At 48.4% G+C, this 22,179-nt stretch overlaps 1 protein-coding gene across 1 annotated transcript in view; it reads right to left on the bottom strand.

The window, feature by feature from the left end:
* Positions 1-21,145, bottom strand: part of CCBE1 (collagen and calcium binding EGF domains 1) — a 235,260-nt gene extending 214,115 nt beyond the window's left edge. Inside the window, exons 1-2 of the mRNA XM_039230539.1 lie at positions 21,015-21,145; positions 20,570-20,650 (exon numbers count right to left, since the gene is read on the bottom strand). Coding sequence (XP_039086470.1) covers positions 20,570-20,650; positions 21,015-21,145 — 212 coding nt within the window. The remainder of the gene's footprint in view (positions 1-20,569; positions 20,651-21,014) is intronic.
* Positions 21,146-22,179: the final 1,034 nt, after the last annotated feature.

Raw genomic sequence — 22,179 nt, 5'->3', positions numbered from 1 at the left:
TCAGAATTCAACACAAAAAATAATCCATGAGAAATGGGCAGACAGACATTTCTCCAAAGACATACAGATGGCCAGGAGACACATGCTCAACATCAATCATCAGGAAATGAGATCAAAACCACAAGGAGATATCACCTCACACCTGTCAGAATGGCTAAGATCAGAAACTCAAGTAACTATTGGTGAGGACGTGAAGTAAAAGGAACCCTCATGCTCAACTGGTAGAAATGCAAACTGGTGCAGCCACTGTGGAAGACTGTCTGAAGGTTCCTCCAAAAATTAAAACTAGAACTACCCTATGATCCAGGAATGGCACACAGGGTATTTACCTAAAGGACACAACACTAATTCAAAAAGATGAATGCACCCTTATGTTTACTGCAATGTTATTTACTATAACCAAATCACGGAAGCAGCCCAAGTATCCATCCATAGACAAATGGGTGAAGATGTGGTGGGTGTGGACTATTAGTCAGTCATCAAAAAGAATGAAATCTTGCTGTTTGCAACCTCGATGGATCTAGAGAGTATAATGCTAAGCAAAGTTAAGTCAGAGAAACACAAATACCATATGATTTTACTCACATGTAGAATTTAACAAATGAACTAAGGGGGAAGAAGACACAAACCAAAAAAGGCTCAACTAGAAGAATAGATGGTTGGCAGAGGAGAGATGGGCTGGATGGGTAAAACAGGTGAAGGGCATTAAGAGTACATGTCTCTTGAGCGCTGAGTAATTAATGTGAATTGCTGAATCACTATATTGTACACATGAAACTAATAATGCTTTAGGTTAACTACACCACGATTTAAATAAAAAATACAAAAATACACAATAGGCACCTGGGTGGCTCAGTTGGTTGAGAGTCTTACTCTTGATTTTGGCTCAGGTCATGATCCCAGGGTTATGGGACAGAGCCCTGCATTGGGCTCTGCACTGAGCATGGAGCCCGCTTAAGATTCTTTCTCTCCCCCTCTCCCCCACTCCTGTTCTCATGCTCTAAAAATTAAAAAAAAACAAAAAACAAAAACACAAAAAAATCCAGAAAACCAGTATATAGCAAAAGTGACCTATACTAGTTCCAGTCTTCGGTAATTTAGGCCTTAAAAGCTTCTATCTCTGTGCTTCTGGAATGCTTGTACCACCATGAAAAGAGGCCCTGCCCAGGCTACTGAATAAATGAGCAGGTAGAGAGGTCACTACGCAAACGGAGGCCATCCAGTTGGCAGCCAGCACCAAGGCTCCCAACACGTGATAGAAGCCACCTTGCTTCCTCTGGCCCCAGCCAACACCATATGCAAACCATCCCTGCTGAGCCCTGCCCAACACGCAAACGCAGAGAACCGGGAGCAAGAAAATCCTGATTTTAAGTCACTAAGATGTAAGGTGGTTGGTTATGCTGCAATAGAGGATGAAACCAAATTCTGTGGATAAGAAGTGAATACAGCATAATCACAACTGGAAACACAACTCCACCATGGGTCTGTCACTTACAAGCTCAAGGACGTGAAGTTGCTTGACAGCCCTAAGCCTGAACTTATCTCATTTGTCAAGAACAAAAGTTGTTACTCATAAGGTTGCCGAAAGGATTCAAGAAAATCACATATATTGCCTAACATGGTGCCTGGGACACAGTAAGTGTGCAATACATCTTACTTATGATTAGTAAAAGCAACGCCAATATTTCTGAATACAACCAAGATGAACACGAAGAATTGTCCAGAAAAAATTAAACACAATCTCTTCCGCTATTACACAATATTCGCATTCTTAAGAAATCTTGTGTAAGCAACAACTATGTTATAAATGGGGGGGATGACTGTTCCCATTGGGAAAAGGGGGGTTTAGGATCTCCAAAGGTTCAGATTTACAGTAACAGTTTATTTTCTGCAAGAATTTAATAAGTAACAATGGCTTCTGGCTCAAAAACCTCAACATCCCTGAGCAAATCCCAGCAGTTAATCATATCCAGGATTTGCTCAAAAGGCTTTTCATGTACTATCTCCACCAAGACTGTCATTTGCACATACTGTCATTTGCACATACTGGCACATATTCCCACCTTCTTCGTCTATGGCTTCTCATAAAGCACAAAATGGAAATGGTTAACACAGCCTCCAATGTTAAATCACAACTTGGGTTAGAAGAATGTGGAAGGAAAGAACCCAGAGCCAGTCAGCTGACGAAACCAAGTGTCACCAACTTTTGTTGCTACGAACACTTCCAGGGACCGGTAAGGAAAGCTCCATTACGGAAAGCGGCAGCCTGTGCAGCAAATGGCATTCAGCCACCTGTCGCGTTATATCACATTTCGGTATTAAAGCTGATGCTGTAGTGAGAGGTCTGTACCATAGCCTACCCACGATGCAATAAAATCTGTGGACTCTGCTTACTTTTCATAATAATGATTGGTATGTCCAACGGCTGGTTTCACTTTGAGCGATCTCCGGAGAAAACTAAGCAATATGAAAACTAAGCAAAATTATCCAATGGTCTGCTCCTCAGAGCACAGTTTGGCTCTGGGCAGCCTCACTTAAGTGGACAGCTCCCACATTCAGCGACTTACTCTTCGACAAAGCTAAGGAAAGTAACATCCTCGGTCATTTATATCCGTTCTTAGACTCTTAGTGACTGGGAACATAGCCTCGCCCTGGAAAGCCCCACAGCATCCAGGATATAAAGAGAAAGCGGGTCCATCCAGAGTGGGAGACACCATTTGCAACTATGACGATAAAGAAGGTTCACAACATCCTCGCAATATTGTTTTGGAGACTAGACCAGTTTGAGCCAGAAGATGTTGCTGGAGCAAGTGTATACCAGACCTACGGACGGGCTTGATGGAAAAAGAAAAGTGTGGACAAAAAGAGGCAGGGTCGCTAAGATGTTTAGCAGGAACCAGTAAGGAAGAGACGCCATGCCACGGTAAAGCCAGCAGTGTTCGGTTAGGACAAAGAAAGAAAGTTACAAATAGTAAAAGCCGGAGTGGACACCCCTCGTCCCCACCCACAGAGGTCCTCTCTCGAAGCAGGCAGTGGCATAAACCAAAGCAGCAGCGAAAATCGTGACACAGCACAGACAGCAGTCGGCATACAGCACACAGCACGTACGGCCTGAGCATCATCACAGGGGCCCATAAACGGGCCATAAGCAAACTGGACTTGGCAGGACAGTAGCAGTCTATACTTGAAGGTCATATTAAGAGTTATTCCTGTGACACTGACCACGTCCATTACAGGGAAGACTTCACTGTGTTACGTACCATTCTTTTTACCATGACCTTTGGGGGAAATTTCTCTTTGGGCTTTAATAGGAAGAACAGTTATAGTTCTCCCCGGCATCGTTCCATTTTTACCATATGGACTTGGGTAGTGGTTTCCCTTTGGCTGCTGGAGAGCCCGGAGCCAGCTGGCCCACCCCTAGCAAATCAGTGGGTCTGTACAGCATATATTCTTACTCTCAATCCACGCTCTGTTTCTCCAGTCCCAATTCTTGTCTTTTTAATTTACGCTGTCTTCTTGTACTTTACGTATTATAAACTGCCTTACAGATCTGGAATAGATCCAAGTACAAATTTAAGTCCACCAAGAGTAAACATGGCTCTGTTTCAGAGGGTGATCCCACTGCCCAGTGACCATGTGGATTCATTCACCTTTCCCCAAACATGCATTCCGTGTGGGAAATGGGCAGGGCGCTGTGTTAGGCACACGGGATTCAAAGGAAGATAGGCACAACCCCTACCCTTACATCTAGTCAGAAAAAGATACAAAATAAAGCTACAAATTGACTTAAGTACCGTTACAGAATAAAACAAAGACCTGATACGGAGGACCATCTGCACTGGGGAGAATAGTGTGGTAACACTAGCTTCTGAAGGATTGGGATCTGGGACAGGGGTTTTGTGTTTTTACTTAAGAGGGGGAAGACCTTTTATCCAGGCAGTGGGAGCCAAACAGGCAACAGCATGAGACAAGGAAGTGTCTGCCATTTAAAGAAATGGGACAGAGCTGAACTGAGGAGAGAGCACAGGATGAGGGTAGACAGGCAGAGGTCAGATCACTTGAGGCCTCACAGGCCAGGGTAAGGAGTAGAGATCATGTTTCCAGGGCAATAAGAAACCACTGAAGGATTTTAAGCTGGGGTCAGGCACCATCCCTTTTAAGGTTCAGGATGTCACTTTCTGGCACTGCATGGCAATAAATTCCAAGAGGCAGAACAGAGGCAAAGACAACAGCTGCAGTAGTCCAGACCAAACATATGGGTGGCCTAGACCAGGTTGATGGCAGTGAGTAGAGCCCAAGTTTGGATATGTTGGATGAAATACTGGATACAGAGGATAGGGGAAAAGGAAGAAACTGAAATCACTTCAAGATCGGTCTAGAGCAACCCATCAGGTATAGGGCAGCAGTATTTGTGAGTGGTGGTGGTGGGGGGGGGTTCTCACCATCTCTATTTGGATGGATTATCTTCGAAATGTTTTAAAGACACCCAGTGGAGATCAAGTGGACAACTGGACAGGTAAATGGCTGAAACTCAGATATGTAGATATATAGATATCCCGCCCAAGATTCGTTCTCAGGAAAGTACTAGACTGTATGTGCCACCAAGATAGCAAGTCAGAAAAGGGGAAAATATGGGTTCCAGGAAACCCAGAATCTGAGAGAGAGAGTTCCCAGGCTGACAGTAAGGGAGATCTCAAAGCCACAGCAGGCTCAGCAAGAAACCGGTTCAGACCAGGGCAGGCCTCAAGTTCAGGAAGGAATTTCTCCAAGAAGTTTGAAATGACACAACACTTAAGTTTAAATATGGTGGGAGGAAATTTATACAACTGAGGGTGACTTGGGGGTTAGATCCAGGAGTCTTTTTTTTTTTTTTTTTAAGCCAAACAATTTGTTTTTGAACTACAGAAAAGGCAAAATACAGAGGAAAGGAAGAGCACTCAGCCTCCAGCAAGGCTAAGAGGTCAATGGCACTTCCACGATCATCCGTGAAGACCATGCAGACTGGTCTGGCCCAAAACGGAAGTCCACTGACAGCAAAGATGGGAAGTGTGTGGATGGCGGCTGAGGACAGCTGAATTCTCTCTCACAGGAGGAATTTGTCAAGAGACAACACCAGAGGTTGACAAAAAGTCGTAAGTTAGAGCTACGGACGTAAAAATCAAAAGAAGTTTTGAAAACTGGAATGTGGTGCTGCGGTGGGAGCCCAGGGCTTGGGAGGCGTTGAGGGCCTCCCATCTGTCTTCTCCATTGTGGAGTCACTAGACACTAAACTCTAATTTAGGCAATATTTACAACTGCAGTAGGACATTAACTAAAAGTTATACTACTGATTTTCTTTTACTATGTCAAATATCAAAAACGCACCCGAAAAGGACATCAGAACTTTAACAAAAGGACTGCAGCTATGGTTACTGAGTATCTAACTTGTTTTTTGATATTAGTAAAGCTAATGGATTAATTGTTAATACAATCTTGCTACCAGGAAATAGCTGAAAGGCCTGTCTACCTGGTTTAAAAGATTCTAAGTACAAACTACAAGTATAAAAATAAATGAAATAACAGCATTCTTTTTTTTTTTTTTTCAAGACAGAGAATGAGCAGGGGAGGGGCAGACTTGAGAGCGGGGAAAGAGAGAATCCCAAGCAAGCGTAGCACTGACAGCAGAGAGCCCAACACGGGGCTTGAACTCATGAACTGTGAGATCATGATCTGAGCCAGAGTCGGATGCTCAACCAACGGAGCCACTCAGGTGCCCCAGTGGAGAGTCTTGTTAATTACTGATATTGGTAGTTGAGTCTATGGGAACGGATCTTCCGATCATAGCATAGTTCAGATTTTCAGAATTTAAAAAATGCACTGAGGGAAAACATGGCCGGCTTTTCACTTTCAATAAAGAGGTAAATTTGTACTTTTCTTCCTCTTTGTGATTATGATGCAAGTACACTGAAAAGCCAAGGCTAAGACTTATTGTCATTCATCTAATTATACCCCCAGCCTGGTGAAAACGCTTGCAGAAGGAACACAGGTTGAAATGCAGACAAAGCAGGGTAGTGCATGAAAATATTAACAGAATCAAACTTCAAGCTAATGAGGAACTCGTCAACTTAATGTGAAGCTCTAGGGGGCCAGCATCTTGTTAAACTAACGTGGCCTTAGCATGCAGAAGGAGGTTAAAAATATCTGCACCCCAACGTTCAGTGCTATCAACAGTAGGCAAATTATGGAAAGAGCCCAAATGTCCACTGAGTGACGAATGGATCAAGAAGAGGTGTACACAAAATGGAATATTACTCAGCAATCAAGAAGAACGAAATCTTGCCATTTGCAACAACATGGATAGAACTAGAGAGTATTATGATGAATGAAGTAAGACAGAGAAAGAATTTCACTCCTATGTAGAATTGAAGAAACCAAACAGATGAACAGAGGGGAAGGGAAGGAAAAAGATAAAAAGAGAGGCAAACCAGAAGAGACTCTTATTTACAGAGAATAAACTGAGGGTTGCTGGAGGGGTGCTGGGTGGGGGGTGGATGGGCTCAATGGGTGATGGGCATTAAGGAGGAGCCCTGGGTGTTATATGCAAGTGACAAATCACTGAATTTTACCCCTGAAATTATTACACTATATGCTAACTTGGATTTAAGTAAAGTTTAGAAATTACAAAAATTTTCCCTGTTAAAAAAAAATCTGATAATTATCTAGGTAATTCAAGAAGTGCCGCCTCCTCTTCTGTGGGTAATTTGGCCGACAGCAAAGTCCTTGGTCTAAAGCACGCAGCTAGCTGCCTTGTTTCCCCATGTTCTCTCTCCCTTGGCAGCTCTAAACAGAGCCAAATATGGAACCAGAAGCAGAGAATGATAGACGCCAGCAGTGCGGCTACGGGCCAATTAGCACTCGGTCCTCACAAGGGCCCTTAGATAAATAAACTCAAAAGGATACGCACTGAAACCAATTCCGTAATGAAAGTTTTTGTAAATATAAGACACACAGATTAAGCCCAGTATGTTAGGATAAAAGAGGTGAAGGACGTTTTATGAGAAAGCCTTCTCCTCTGAGGTCATCTTTCCTTCCTACTTTGTTAACATGAGTCTCCCCAAATGCAACAATGTTCCCCTTTCTAGAAAGGAGGAGGTTCTCCTGTACGTGAGGGGACACATATTTCATCCCCCTTAGCTTTGCCTGTGGGACTATAGGTCTTGATCGCAAGCAGACAGAAGCCAGCCGGTGGCGTGGGGCGTGGCGGGACAGGATGGCCTCCAACACTTCTGCAGAGGAAGACGGACTCCTGTGCTCCCAGCAAAGAGGAGGCCCGCTTTCAAGAGCGTATACCTGGGGAGGAAATTCTTCTCCTTAAAAATCGGCTAAGGGAGTGTCTGGGCGGCTCAGTCAGTTAAGCGTCCGACGTCAGCTCAGGTCATGATCTGACTGCTCATGGGTTTGAGCCCCGCGTCTGGCTCTGTGCTGACAGCTCGGAGCCTGGAGCCTGCTTCAGGTTCTGTGCGTGTGTGTGTCTCTCTCTCTCTCTCTCTGCCCCTCCCCCACTCACACTCTGCCCCTCTCTCTCTCAAAAAATGAATAAATGTTTAAAACAAAAAATGGGCTAAGGGACCACCACTGAGAGATTCAGTGCACAGCTCACAGATGGCTAGGCTCTTAAGGCAGATTAGAAAGAAGTATCCAGAATGCTCCAGTGTCTTTGCAGTTAAGATGCTCTTCACGTCAAGCAAATCCCCTGGACTGGACACTAAGCCCATGTCTGTCTGGTGTGCTCTCTGTGAAGGAGTGATCAGTCACAGATTTCCAGACCTAGAAGGAACTCGGGCAAAGCCCCAAGCTCCCACAGCCAAGGACCAGGGAGCATGAGAGGGTTACAGGGACCGACACTCACAGTTCTAGAAGGGCAGCGACCAGGCGCACAGGTCTTGCAGATTCTGGCCCAAGGTACGATCTAGTGGCACTAGGTTGTTGGCTTCTTCTGATTCGCTTAGTTCAAACTTGATATACTTGAAATTCACATCATAAATTTAAGCCTGAACCCAGCGCATCAGGGGGAGTCCCTCAGCACCTACTGGTGGCCTTGTGAGGAGCTCCCCAGCGAGGAGAGGAATTAAGGTGCCTCCTGACAGTGAAATATTGTGCTGTAAAAAGGAGTTAGCACCCTAGGTGATAAGTGGCCCTCACCGATTGTGTGCGGGGAAAATCCAGTTATAAAACAATCCCATTTCTGTAAAAGGCAACTTACAAATATTGTTACACCAGCACAGAGAAGAGTGAGACACACACTCTGGACCCTTGGCAGTCACTACCCTGGAGAGAGAATTAGGGAGCACCCCCGGTTACAAGTCCCACATCACTAGGATGTGAAACGTGCACAGAGCAAGTATTTCGATTTAAGAGATTTAAAGGTTAGAAGATTTAAAAGATTTCCTCTTTTTGCATCCCTTTCCCTGTAGGAACTTCAAAGCAGGATTCCGTTTACCCACTTCTATAGAAGGGTCTTCCCCTCATCATTATGGCAATTTCCTTCTGTAGCTTCCTCAGAAGCACGGATGAAACCCTCATCTCCCCAGCACACAGGGTGTTACGTGGCCCCAGCAGCACCGAGGGCTGCACAGAATGACCGCAGAGATCACACCAGACACGCCAACAAGCACGGACTGAACGTGTCCAAACAATGCAACAACCGAGCTGTAGATAACCGACGGGATAAGTACACATGCAGAGACAATGCAGTCGTTTTAATGGATGGACCAGGAGAGGAAACGGGTCTTACAAACAGCCAAGGGAGGATTCACTGAAGATGCTGGACTTAATGGGGCAGCTCAAACAGAGCCCAGTGGCGAAGAGCTATGAGGGTGGGGGAGGGGAGGTCTACACTGCAGATGCACAGCGGGCCCCCTCCCTGCCCCTACAGCTCACAGGTGGCTCCAGGTATAACAAGATCTCCTCCTCGTGCCCTGGGACAGCAGGTGGCTGCTGGACTGCCAGAGCGTCCCAGGCCAGGCACCTCCAGCCCTGAGCAGCCTTTGGCAGTGACCTCAACGTGCCCTCCACAAACCATTTTCATCTGTGCCGCAAGCTGAGAAAGTGATTCTCAAACACCAGGGGTCTCTGGGAAAAGACTGGAAAGACTGTGGGGGGCGGGGGGGGGGGGAGAGGGGGGCGGGGCAGCAAAAGTGGTGAGTCGTTAGGATCCTTTCGTGCCTGGAGATCTTAAATATCCTTCCGATTACATCCGCTCTTATAGGGTGCCACGCGTTAATACTGTCAGACTCAGAAAGTGTATTCCAAACTCTGAGTTCATTTATGAACCACTGTATCTTCCCACTCTCCCAAAGAAACTCCTCTTTAAAGAGCCTCAGGAACATATCCATCCATGAAATGCAATTGCATTTCCACTCTTAATTTACCATAATTTCCTGTCCTATGATTTAATCAACATGATTGCTGTTATTTAAGAAAAACAATTATTTGTACATAGCTATGCATTCTATCTAGACCTATTTGGGGACTGCCTGGTTTAAGGTCATATGGTAAAATATAAGGCTCCGGTGATGACCATGCAGTCAAACTAGAGCATATTGTTTTGTGTTAGTTAACTGCAAACCTACAGAAAGCCGCATGTTTGCTAGGGACTGAGGAGTTCTCTTAGCTCTCAGAGAACAGAAGACTAACCTAAAAATGGAATGAGAAGAGACTCTGCCGGCTCACAAATTTCCTATCACACTATGTGGAAAAAAATAGTGTGTCTGCATTTGATGCTTGCAAGGAAAGAAAAACACAGCTTGATGTTGAAAAGCTTTCATTTATAATATGCTGAACCATGTTTATATCTTGGGAGAAGATGCATGCTGTGCAGCAACAAAGCAAAATGTTTAAAAAAAAAAATCACCAAAGGTCACTAAGTAGCTCCAGACACCAAGCTGAGAGCCTGTGATGGGGAATGAAAAAGCGAAGGGGTCTGCACAAGAGACTTCCCGGTGTTCAGCTTAAGAAAACGCAGCAGAACTCAGGAAGACCAGTCTACCCTCCCTGACTCGCCTCCACCCACACCATCGCTCCCCAACTGCCCTCGAGTCACCCCACAGGAGTGGAAAGGAGACGTCAGGAGAAAGACTGGGACCCAACAGACAACGGATGAAGACACCAGGCTGATGGACGGCCCACCAACACAAACTCCAGCTATGAATTTCAGAGGCATGGACCCGCGGCCATTACAGAAGACAGGGGCCCAGGTTTAGCAGCTACAGAAGCAAACATTTATCCTCTGGCAAAGAGCCAGGCTGCTCACTCCCTTTTGCCCTTTGCTCCGAGGTTTTCATCTTTGGCTACAAGGTGGCATGATGCATGGAGCTTTAAAATTTCCTGGTACCAGGTACCCCCACCTCCAGAGTTTCCGATATACCTGGATCTAGTGTGCTATGTGGACACTAGGTTTTTTTTTTTTTTAAACACGTATAAGGTGATTCCAATGTGCAATCATTGGATTGCCTGTGGCTCGATGTCGGAAGCAAAGAGCCACATGAGAGCCAGCAACCCTGGAACGATGCAGCAGTGATCAGGGCCGTGCTTCTCAATGTAACATGCCTACGAGATACCAAAGGACCTTGTCAAAATGCAGATTCTGTTTCAGAAGATCTGTAGTGATGCCTCGAAGGAAGGGTCAGAACAGACTACAGTCTCCATCTGACGTCAGCCTAGAGAGTTTCCATGGAAGTGAATGTTATAAATAATGTTAGAGTTTATGCGATTTTAGACAGTTCAAGCCCTTTCTTTCTCTGGTGGTATTGCTGAAGGCACTTAGCTTCATCGAATCACTCAGGTGGACAGCGACACTCCTAGAAATTACAGCGCGTACATAAAACACTCCTCCCCTCCCCCACGGCCCAGTGTCTGCTGGGTTTTGTTGGAGAGGACAGGTGACAGAGCTGAACTGTGACCTCCCAAAGTTTAAGTCCGAACTCCAGCACCTCAGAATGGGACTGTATTTAGAGACAGGAGCTCTGAAGAGATCCGAGTTAAGATGAGGTTGTTAAGATGGGCTGCTCCAATAGGAAGTTCTGTCCTTACACGAGAGGATCTGGTGAAGACAAGGAGGCAGCCACGGTCTACAAGCCAAAGGGATCAGCTCCACCAACACCTTCAGCTCAGACTCCTGGCCTCTGGAATTGTGAGAAGAGGGTTTACTGTTAAGGCCAGTCAAGCCTAGGTCACTTGGGCAGGCCTAGCAAACTGACCCAGGGGGTTTGGAGGTGCGGGTCCCCTTTGAGAACTTGCCTTATGTTTTCAGTCCATTCCTGTGGAATGGACAGTCCAGTTTCTAAAAATATCTCTCCCCTCTAAATGCTGCTTTCTGGTGTGTGGTTGGCAGGAGGAAAGCAAGGTAACCAAAAGGGTCAGACCTTTCAGAAGAACCCTGTGGGTAAGAACATGGGCTCTGGGGGCGCCTGGGTGGCTTAGGCGGTTAAGCGTCCGACTTTCGCTTAGGTCATGATCTCGCGGTTCGTGGGTTCGAGCCTCGCGTCGGGCTCTATGCTGACTGCCAGCTCAGAGCCTGGAGCCTGTTTCAGAGTCTGTGATTACCTCTCTCTCTGACCCTCCCCTGCTCATGCTCTCTCTCCTAGAAATAAATAAAAAACATTAAAAAAAAAAAAAGAACATAGGCTCTGGAGTCAGACGGTCAGGCTTAGAGCCCCAGCTCTGCCACACACCCACTCTGGGGCCTTGAGCAGGAACGGGTGCGAAGACTCGCAAGGAAAGCAGCCACCCCCACTTTTCTTGGTGATTTTGGTTTTGGCATCCCAACTCCATCTCCCCTTTCCCTGGTTCAGTTACCTCTGCAGAAGTACCGGGTTTCTGTACACAACTTCCTTCCCCGTGTCTACCCAGCTAGGCCAGAGGGTGCAAGAGTGAGCTCTAGAAAATGTGTAAGTTAGTATTACGTTCAATTTTTATGGAATTTGAAAAAAAAAAATCCTTCAAGTTTTCTCAGAGATCGAATCTCATTGACGTTGTGTTCTAGGTTCTTCTCACCTCTCAGGGACTGCCGGCACTAAATTCCAGTGCAATTTTCTGGAACCTCCTTGCCTCCAAGGAACAGTCTTCGTGGGTTCCTAGGAAGGAAACCTCTGTCTGGCCATGCGACTTTTCCACCACAGACATCATGATCTGTTTCACTACAGAAAAACTCCCAAAGGAAACCTGGGCCCATTCCTGAGAGCAATACCAAGTGAGATCAAAGCAAAGGAGCAGCCGGGCGGGGGGTGGGTTTGGGGGGGGTGGAGGTGGGGGGCGGGGGGAAGCCAAGGCACCCCGTCCGCACCAGCATTTAGACAGCCCCATCTCCACAGCAGCAGTGCTGTACACACACAACAGGTCACAAAAACTGCAGGTGTAGATTGGTCAACCTTCTTAGGCTTAGTCTACCTCTTCACCTCAATTTAGTTGAATCCATGAAAGTGGCAGTTACCAAGGTCAGAAGCTCCCATATGACTTAATGTTTTTACCAACTTCATCTCCACAGGACACTCTCTATTCCTTAGCAAGTTTTTATACCTTTTTCTTCTCTGCCACACCCCATGGCATTCCTCTTCCTGAAGGCCAGGTGGTGCGTTCCAACATTTTCCTTTCCTTTCCCCAAAAGGCCATTAGATTTGGCTTTTCTCCCCTCAGAATATTTCTGAATTCTTTCCTCCACTTTTTTTACATGCTCAATGTCAGAAGGCATCACTAATAAGTCTTCGTGATCTTTTCAGGACAAACGAGTCGACGTTTTAAAAGGCACTTCAGACTTTAAATGCAAAGGTTTAATGACGGACACCACGCTTAGCAGAACGGAGAAACAGCAGGATACTTTTTAGCTGTAGAAGGAAAAACGTACTGTTACAACTCTGATTTAGAGTTCCTTCCATTGTAAGGGCTTTGATGCAAGTTCCTCAAGTAGGTACTATCATTTGACTTTTGAAGGTAAAGTTTTCCACTGTAGAAATTCAAAGCAAATCCGTGGAAAGGCAGCTCTGAGTCAACAAATCTTGGGATTATTAATGTGCAAGTCAGGAATTAAGTATGGCATTAGGGGTAAAGGAGGGGAAGATCAGCCTTGGAAAGCCATGGACCACTCAACAGGCACAAGAATCAGGGTCTTGGGAGCACACAGGAAAGCAGAAGTCAGTACTCCACTACCTGCAACAAAATCAGCTTTAGAACACAGACAAGTTACATCCACTTAGTAACTTAGTATTTGGGGATGAGGACTTGGGTGCGGGGGGTGGACGGAGTTCCAGCTCAACAAAAAAGGAGATCAGGAAACCAGGTCACATAAATGTGCAAGTCAGGATATCCAAAGGGAATAGAAAAGCAAGGACCTAAAGACCAAGCTGACCAAAGGCCCCTAAAGTCACCTTCTTGAGAACTTAGATCTGTGGACGAGGTTCCAGACGGAGAACCCCACTCCCGGACTTTGTGTGAAGATGGCTCTCTGGAAGTTGCCAAGCTTTCTATAAAGAAATGGTAAAGATGGTAAAGATCGGGGGCTTCGGAGGGGGGGTGCCAAGTGAGGGGTCAGTTGCATTTTTTTTTTTTTTTTTAACTCTTTAAAGATCTACAAAGTATTCTCAGACTAGGAGTCGTGGAAAACATGCCATATGCCCTACTTTGCCGATTACCTGCTCTACACCAAACTCCTAGAGCCAGATCCCAGAGCAGGGGGGGCCCTCTCCTGGCTTCCTGCGGGTTCACTACCAGCCGCTGCTGGGCTGACAGCTGCCCTCACTGTCCCCGGGAGGCTGTAGGGCCTCACCCAGGCAGGCAAACACAGAACAGCCCACAGAAGCTGCCAAGAAAGGCAGGCTGAGAACAGAGGTAAAGGCGGAGAGCAGATAGTCCAGGTTCCTGAAATTCCAGGCAGCAGGAAACGACGATCCCAGCCGTGGTCTGCCAAACTGCACACGGCAGTATGTTCACGCATCCAAACCCCCACACACGCACTTAGGACTTAGCCAGAAAGATGCGCTGCTTTGCTCTGCTCCCCTCCATCTCAAGATGGAAATCGTCCAGAGGTTTCAACTACGATGACAATGATCTAGGACAGGATTGGACAATGAAGGAACGTGGAGGGACAGTCCTTCTAAGGACGGTCTGCTCCAAGTAATCACTGGCAACCAGGAGGTTGGTGTGAACAGGGGTGACCTGGTTATGTGTTCCCAGTGGGCCCGTTCTGATGCTGCCATACACCTCGCAGGGCAAAGACCCAGAAAATTCAGCTCCTTAATACTTTCCCATTCCAGCAGTTCTCGGGAGAGACTCGGGGCACGCACTAACTTTTCATTAGCGCCTCTGCGGAACTATGGTCACCACCAGTCCTGGGTTCTTGAGTCCCAGCTTGGCGGGGCTCTTTTGCTGAAAGGATACAGTTGGACCACAGGAAATTTCAAGCTCATAGGCCCCCAAAACGTGACCTTAATCAGACGTGTGCCAAAAACGTCCCCAAAGACATGGGACTCGAATTTCCTTTACTGGAAGAGAAATGGAATTAAAATCCTTAAGTTCTAGGAGGGTAGAGGTGGTTTTTCTACCTTTTACAGAGTCCCTGGCACTGTGCTTGGCACATAGGGACTCGAGTGTTTGCTGAATAAGTGAACTAAAAATTGTTGGTAAAACTTTAAAACTGGTCAGTGGCTTCGTGGAACAGAACCTGGCTTGAGAAGCCACAAATGTTATAGTTGTTTACATTTTTCATCCCCAAAGGAAAGCAATAAACAGAGCAGAGCCCTTTTGTTCTCTGGATATTCAACAGAGCACCCGATGCAGCAGACAGGAGCCACTAACTCACAAAAGCAGGCAGGGTCCCGCTGAGCGGCTGTGGAAGGTTCAGGGAAGCTGAACTCACTGATTGAAATGCAAACTTTCTCCTGAGAAGATAGAGCATTCTAGAACAAAGAGGGCATTTTTCCGGGTGCACCCATGCAGCTTCACTTAGAAAGGATGAAGTTAATGTAGGAAGTCAGGCATCATTGACTTGGGGGACAATGAGCAGAGCCAATGGACCCATCTCAAAAGGCATGCTGGTGAAAGCCCAGCCTTTTGTGAATTCAATGCTTAGTTGTTTCCTATCACTTTGCGTTGTTCCTCTGAGAAGGAGTGAAAAGCGATACAGGACCCTGAGCCTTGGCCAATACCTTCCACCCTCCCCGCCTCCCACACATGTTCTTCGGCTGAAGATAAATGTGGAAGGGAGCAGGATCCCCTTTAAAACTGCAACGATCCCCCACTTCAAAGCCAGGGATTACAGGGCAATTAACTATAGGCAGGACCATCGTGTCCTCTTCAGGTGTTATTTGAAGCAGCAAGTACATGGCCTTAGTCGTAGCTTCCAGAATCAGCACCTATAACACAGTAGTTAAAGCAGGTCAAGCAGAGAACCAATGAAGGCAATGAGGGCATCTCCCAGCAGTGCAGGAAATACTGTGTCTAAAAAAACAAAGGCTTCTTATCCCTCAGGCTGGAAGAGGAGGCGTGCCTGGATAGGACAGCATCAAGACTTCTAGAAAGCCTGATGAAGTCAACTTTCATTCGCTTGTAACATTCAGGCAAGAAAATACTTGACAAGGTATGGGACACAGTCCATGCGGGAGACTAGCCTCGGAGGACACGGTCATACCCAAGGGGACAGATGCACTCCAATGCCCTCGTGGGTGGACCATCCAGCGACAAAGAGGGTCTGACACAGGGAAACCGAGGCTGCCTGCAATGTGCCCGGGATCTAATCAGGTCCGCGCAAAGCCACCTCCACCTGTTGCCTGTTCTTCTCGTATTACAGCCTCATCTTTAGGAGATGGCCAGTCACGAAGATACGGATGCTTTCTGAACGAGGGACAGCATGCTGAGACATTAGTCCCAATGTGGCCTACTCATGCCTGTCCCGAGCTATGCTGGCCACAGAAGGCAGAAGGGGGACAAGCGGGCTGAGGCCCAGAGGGTCGGCTTCCTAGTCTTCTGGTCTCCGCCAAGAACACTCCAGACAAGGCACAACCCTCTAAGATCCTTTAAAGGAGAGTAACTATGCCTTCTGCCCACCCCGTCTCCTCACACAAGTAGGGCATCTTATGTAGTCGGGAAGCAAGAAGCAAACACCTGTTCTTTGTGACATTTCCCAAGGCTCTGGATTTCTGGGCTTGCCCATGTTTGGAAAGACTCTAAAAACTGTGTCCGGGGTTATACAGACACTTTCCGGATGGGATCGGAGTTTTTTCTTCCCAAGAACTTCTACCGTCCTGTCCAAAACTCATTGAATGCCAAATAAGCATCTATTATGTGTATTCAACATGCCAAACATCATTCAGTCGTGATCATAAGGGGTAACCATTAGGTACTTTACATAGATCAGCTCATTTAATCTTCACAGTAACCCCTGCACCTCCAGGGCTAATAAGGATCTTCATTTTACAAAGGAGACCACCAAAGCAGGTTAAGAAACGGTTCAAAGTCACAAAACAATGGAGTCGAGCTGGGATTCAAACTGGGATGGTTTCTATCGCTGTGCAGGTTTTGACCTCCACTCCCTCCATAGCAGCTCTGGGACCGACCAGATCGTGCATCCTGTAGTCTTTCTTCCACCAGGGCCTCAGCTGGAGTCGTCAGCCTGGCAACACGGCCCTAAGGGACTTCACGGTCCTCAGCCCCAAGTAAACACATCTGCAGAACTATCACATTAACTTCCACATTTTAACAGGATTTGGCGATGCTTACATTATGGAAAAGTGGGAGTTTTTGCATCCTTAGGTCATTATCTCCCATGGGAGAACCCTTAAAAAAAAAAAAAAAAGCAGTACCTAAGGAGAGCCTACGGAAGGACAAATACCACAGAAGGGAAGCTATGGGCCTTGGAGGTCCATGAACCACAAAACGGTCACACTAATGCAAACGAAACACCTAACGTTGTGTTAAAGGGGTTTTTCTCTTGCCCAGAAGGCCATTCCGAGCCGCTTCTCCTCTCTCCCCCATTCTGCACAGTACAGTATGATTTATAGCACTTTGAACTAGGTCATCGATCATTGTGTATTGGTTGGTTTCAAAGGCCTTGGTCTAAAACTCAGGCCTATAAACAGAACAGTGATGTTATTCTTTTACGTGCATTCTGTAAGGTTAAGAAAACAGATCTTCGATTATGGGTCAGAAAAGTTAGGATGTTTATCAGACACAGCCTCACTCCGAAAAATTGGATCTTCTGGACATTTCCTACCGTATGGACTTCCGTTTTTCAAACGCCATTATCTTGTCATTTTACGGATAGGTCCAATAAATGAGAGGTAGACACAAACATTTTGTTCAGAGCTACACGGCGTGGAAAGGAAAAGCCAACTTATGGGAAAACCTTTAACACCAACAGAGGGTAACACCATGGTAAATGCGTGTGCTGGGTTTGGCTAGACTGAATTTAGAGTCTGAAGGAAGATTTCAGACTTAGGGTGTACTCCTTCACCAGTAAAGTCACACTACATCAGAGTAGAACACTGGATTACCCAGCCCGTACTCTACAGTAAGCAGTCACCGGCATTCACTCAAGTGTTTGACCTTGGAGCACCGGGCACGATGCACATTGGGGTGGAAAGTCTAGAGACAGATCCTGTGATTAAGAGGAAATCCTTCAAGGAAAGCAAGCTGTAGACATAAGAACCGATTTTGTGTATGACAGTCACATGAAGTCCATTGTTTAAGATCGAGCTCAAGGGCAGTGGTGGTTGAAAACAAACCCCACTTGTCATGGTGAGGGAGTCTTCTATCAAACTGTCTTCTGAATGCCTAGCCATTGAAATTTATAGTCTACTTAGATCCCAGAAATTCTGCCCTCCTCTGTAAGATACGTCTGAGATGGTGAAAGGGCCTGGGCCCAGATTTTGAAGTCAGACAAACCTGGGTTTGAATCGTGGCTCCAACATGTATCAACTTTGCGACCCCGACCAAGTTTGCTTAATCCTGGGGTTTTGGTTCTTCCTCCGTAAAACTAAACTACAAATGCTAGTGGCTTTGAGGACTAGAGACGATGTATGTGGAAGTGCACGGAACAGCATGGAATACAAAGTCCTCAAGCTGTCATTTAATAGAAGGCTAACGTGGCAAAGTGCTGCTTGGATGAAACCGTGTAAAACAAGTGGGCACAAGGCGGTGGGAGAGGGGTCCAGAACAAAGACTCTGAACCCATCTTTCATTCTCTAGATCATTTAGGATTCCATATACTTTCACGAACAGACCCGATTAATACTAAAATGAACGTGGCAGAAGGGAATAAAATCCTTCATGATTTTTTAAGTCACAGAAGTCGTTTAACAAGCTCAGCAGGGACTTCTGCAGTTCACTAGTGCCAAAAACTGTTCGAAGGACCAGTGGCAAGAAGTGGGGACATCTGTCCACATTCCCTAAGCGGCAGCTCGGCTACTGTACTTAAACTTAATTCAGGGTCAGCCAAGAGGTGAAGAGTCTGGTTTCCCCGAAGGCTGGTCCTTTCAGAGTTTGGTTAGTGCGGTAGGAAGACGTGTATCTGCAGAGCTTCATGCTCCTCTCATTCTCAGTCTAAGTGGGTTTAACACCCACTTAGGTTTCTAGAGAAATGCTTAGCCTTTAATGTACGTTGCAGTAACACACGGGTTCCGATTTGGGAGGTCTGGGGCGGGGCTCAAGACGAACAAGCTCCTAGAAGATGTCGGTTTCCACATCACTTGGAGCAGCAAGGGTCTACGGGGCTAGGCCAATCAAGTCACAAACCATGCACAATATTCCTGCAGCCCCGGGGTTCAAAAGCAGCACCTACTGCCCACCTTTGACTTTACTTCTATAACTTAGGGATTTCCTAGTCTAAAACCAGTGGAGTATACACAACTCTAGGCTTCCATGAAGTAACAAAATCAGAATATTCACAGGGACCATTAACCCATTTTCCCCCAAATGAAAACCCCTACTTCCCCCGTTCCACTTACCCCCACCCCAGAACAAAGCTCCTTACTTTTCTGTGATGGAAAGGAGCCTTTTTGTTAGCCCTCTGAAGTGTTTTCGTTAACAGCTATACAAAAGGAACAGCCTGTCAGACATGGATAGGATCTCTATAGAGTTTTCACGTAGGGAAAAAAACACGGTTTTTATAAATCTGGGGAAAGTGACGGTAATAGCGTAACGAAGTCAACTTAGGACACTTATCAGGCACCAGTGGTTTCTGAAAATTGGACACGCATTCTGTAACGGCCACTGATTTATGTGCAGTCTGACCTTCAGGGACTGAACAAATGAGTAAACCATCTCAGGGACACTTTTCTCGTCAGAGGCATTGCGCTGTGCTGATAGGAAAACAACGTGTCCTGGTCCTGTGGTCACGTGGATGACACGCAGGGCTAGCGCGTGAGGCAAGCAAGCCCGGTGCCCGCACCCTGCACCCTCCGGTCATCTCCCCAGCTGGGTGACCTTGCTTACGCAGTTAACCTCTTCAAGCCTTTACACCTGCAAACTGAACCCATTGTCCTGGAGAAGACGGCCCTTCCAAGGCCCAAGGAGTGCGGATTCACTTAAAGGATGGTGACCAGTCCACTGCCAACAGATTTTCAAGCACAGTACTCAGTGTAACCGATTACGTTTTTAGATCCTTTAACGGGCCAGCCCTGGGAATGCAGGCAAGCTTTTGAGCCTGTGAAAGGCGGCTTCTGCAGCTGAAAACGCTGATTCATCTGTTACAACATTACCAAGCTTTTTTCCAAATTCACTCCAGGGGACTGCTGTGTTAGTCTGTACTACACGCCATGTATCCTGGCGCCCCAGAGCGTAGAAGCCCTGGGGACGGTGTGGTGTGACTGATTCCACCATCTCGCGCGGGACCTTTAAAAAGCAGCTGTGTTCATGGGCACGCGTTTCCCATCCAGGGAAACCAGAATGGTGAAAACAAACCGACCCTCAAACCTCTGAAAGGCTGCAAGCAAGGAACAATGATTCGCTTTTGTGAATGAGAACCAAGCTGAGAAGTACTTCCCTATCGATAGATTCCCTCATCAGGGGAAATTTTAACAAGCAGCCAGGTCACTTATGGACTGCGTTTTCAGGAAGTCCTCTCCTTGGGGCTCAATCTCGACGTTGTTCTCGCTCAACACAGCCAGGTTCACGGCCCACAAACCTCCTGCATCCTTTTGCGCACGGAGACGGTGACAAGTGTCACGCGCTGTCCCGGCGGCGGAGGGTGAAAAGGCAGCCCGTGCCCCAGTATTTACTGGTCCACTTTGCTAAACAAAACGCAAACGCAGCCAGCCTACTATGCTGTGGCGCACAATTTAATGCCCGCAGTCCAACCCACTTAAAGACTCTCACCCGCTTCCTCCCGGATCGCTACCACGCAAAGCGTTCCAGGAAGCAGTGAACGCCTCCGAGCCTCAGGTGCACACTTAGGTGCACCTTTGGTCCGAAAGCCATACCAGAAGTTTTACACCAAAGAAGTCCCCAAGCGAGCGCGCCCCCAAACCCCTCCTCCGCGCAGCCGCCGTCCCAAACAGCCAGGCAGGGTGCACCGTGGCGGACTCGGCAGAGCCCCGGGGCTTACCTGAAACACGTGGTGAGCTCACCCGAAGACTTCAGACACGGGTACTTTGTCGTGGCGATCTTGTTTTCCGAGCAGATCTCCCTAAGAAAGGTTGGAGCGGCAACTTCACTCGCTGGCCGCGGGAGAGCGGAGGGCAGGGCGCGCGCGGGGGGCAGGGAGCGGCGTCCGGCGCGGGTCCCCAAGCGCGGACGCGCAGCGGACTCGGGGACTGGGCCGGGCTGGGGGTCCGCGCGCGCGAGCCGAGCCCCCAGGGCGGGCGGTAGCAGGGAACGCCGACCCACTGATGGGGGACCCGGGGCAGGCAGCGGAGTTTTATGCCGCCCGGGACAGCCGAGCACCCAGCCCGTGCCGGCGGAGCGAGGGCATGCGGGTGCCTGCGGGGACCGGGGTACCGCCTGCGCCCCGAGAGCCTGGCGCGCACCGAGCCGGGGCTGGCAGCGCCTACCTGTCGCCGTCCTCGGGGTCCTCCCGGTAGCTCCACGTGTGTCCCAGCGCCAGGAGCAGCAGCAGCGGACCCAGGCTCCTGCCCAGCTGCCCCCTCGCCACTCCTCCCCGACTCGGAGGCGGCCGCACCATCAGGGAAGCTCCCGGTCTCTTCCCGGCGCCGGAGCTCACTCCCCTCCTGCGCCCGGCTCGCCCGCGGCCTCCGCCTTCCCTCTCCCCGGCAGGGGGCGCCGGAGGACGGGGGCGTCTGCGCCACCTGCGCGGGGCAAGGGGTCGCGCGGCCTGGGGTCAGGCCCGGAGCCGGTGCTGGGTGCTGGGTGCAAGTTCCGCCGAGGGCCGGGTAGACCGGTCGCCTGCGGTGCACGGCCGGCGCGAGGGGCGCGAGGCTCTAAGCTGTCTCGCCCGGGATGTTCACTCTGGATCCACAGACTCGTCAGACTCGACTTTGGGCTGCGCCCTCCCCTCTCTCCTCTTCCTGGGCTGGGAGGGAAGGGCAGGGCGCGCAGAGCCGGCGGCTGTGTGCATCTCGCTCCAGGGTCGCCCGACCGCGAGGAGGAGGAGGAGGAGGAGGAGGAGCTGGCTCGCACCCTCGGGAGAGGGAGGGGGAGCCCAAGGGTTAATCAGCCTCCTTCCTGGCGTCAGGTCACCTCGGAGGGCTGGGGCAGGCGCGTGGCCGCCCTTCCCCCTCCAGCGCCTACGCCGTGCGTTCCCTCCACCCCGGCTTCTCCCCCGCAGGACTCGGTAGGAACGAGTCAGAGGCTGCGGCGCCTCTCCACGCCCGGGACCGCGCAACTCACGCGGCGTAGGAGCCTGTTTTCCTTCTGATCTTCGTTTACATTTGTGCGTAAAGCTACTTTTTCCTAACTCCCGGCGCCTCTTCCAGGAGGGTTTATAGCCTCTTGCCCTAATTGGCTTTCGTGCTGTTTCCACGCCACGTGGGCCAGCACACGTGAGCGCTGGAAACTCCTTGAAAACCAGGTGAGACGCGGAGGGGGTCGTTCATCACCGGCCCTGCGCGCGGCTGGTTAACGCCGGGTGTTTCTGCGGAGCCAGAAAAGCCCGGTGGGGGCGGTAAATCCGCTGGTTTGGTGATGACTCCGTCGTTATTCGTTACACCTCTGCGTCTTAACGCTTTGTGGAACATCAGCTTTTCTGTGCCTGTTAAG

This window comes from Hyaena hyaena, unplaced genomic scaffold (genome assembly GCF_003009895.1).
Source record: "Hyaena hyaena isolate Hyena2069 unplaced genomic scaffold, ASM300989v1 scaffold_47, whole genome shotgun sequence".
NCBI lineage: Eukaryota > Metazoa > Chordata > Mammalia > Carnivora > Hyaenidae > Hyaena > Hyaena hyaena.
Note: the sequence above shows the minus strand (reverse complement) of the source record. Positions and strands in the feature narration are given on the sequence as shown.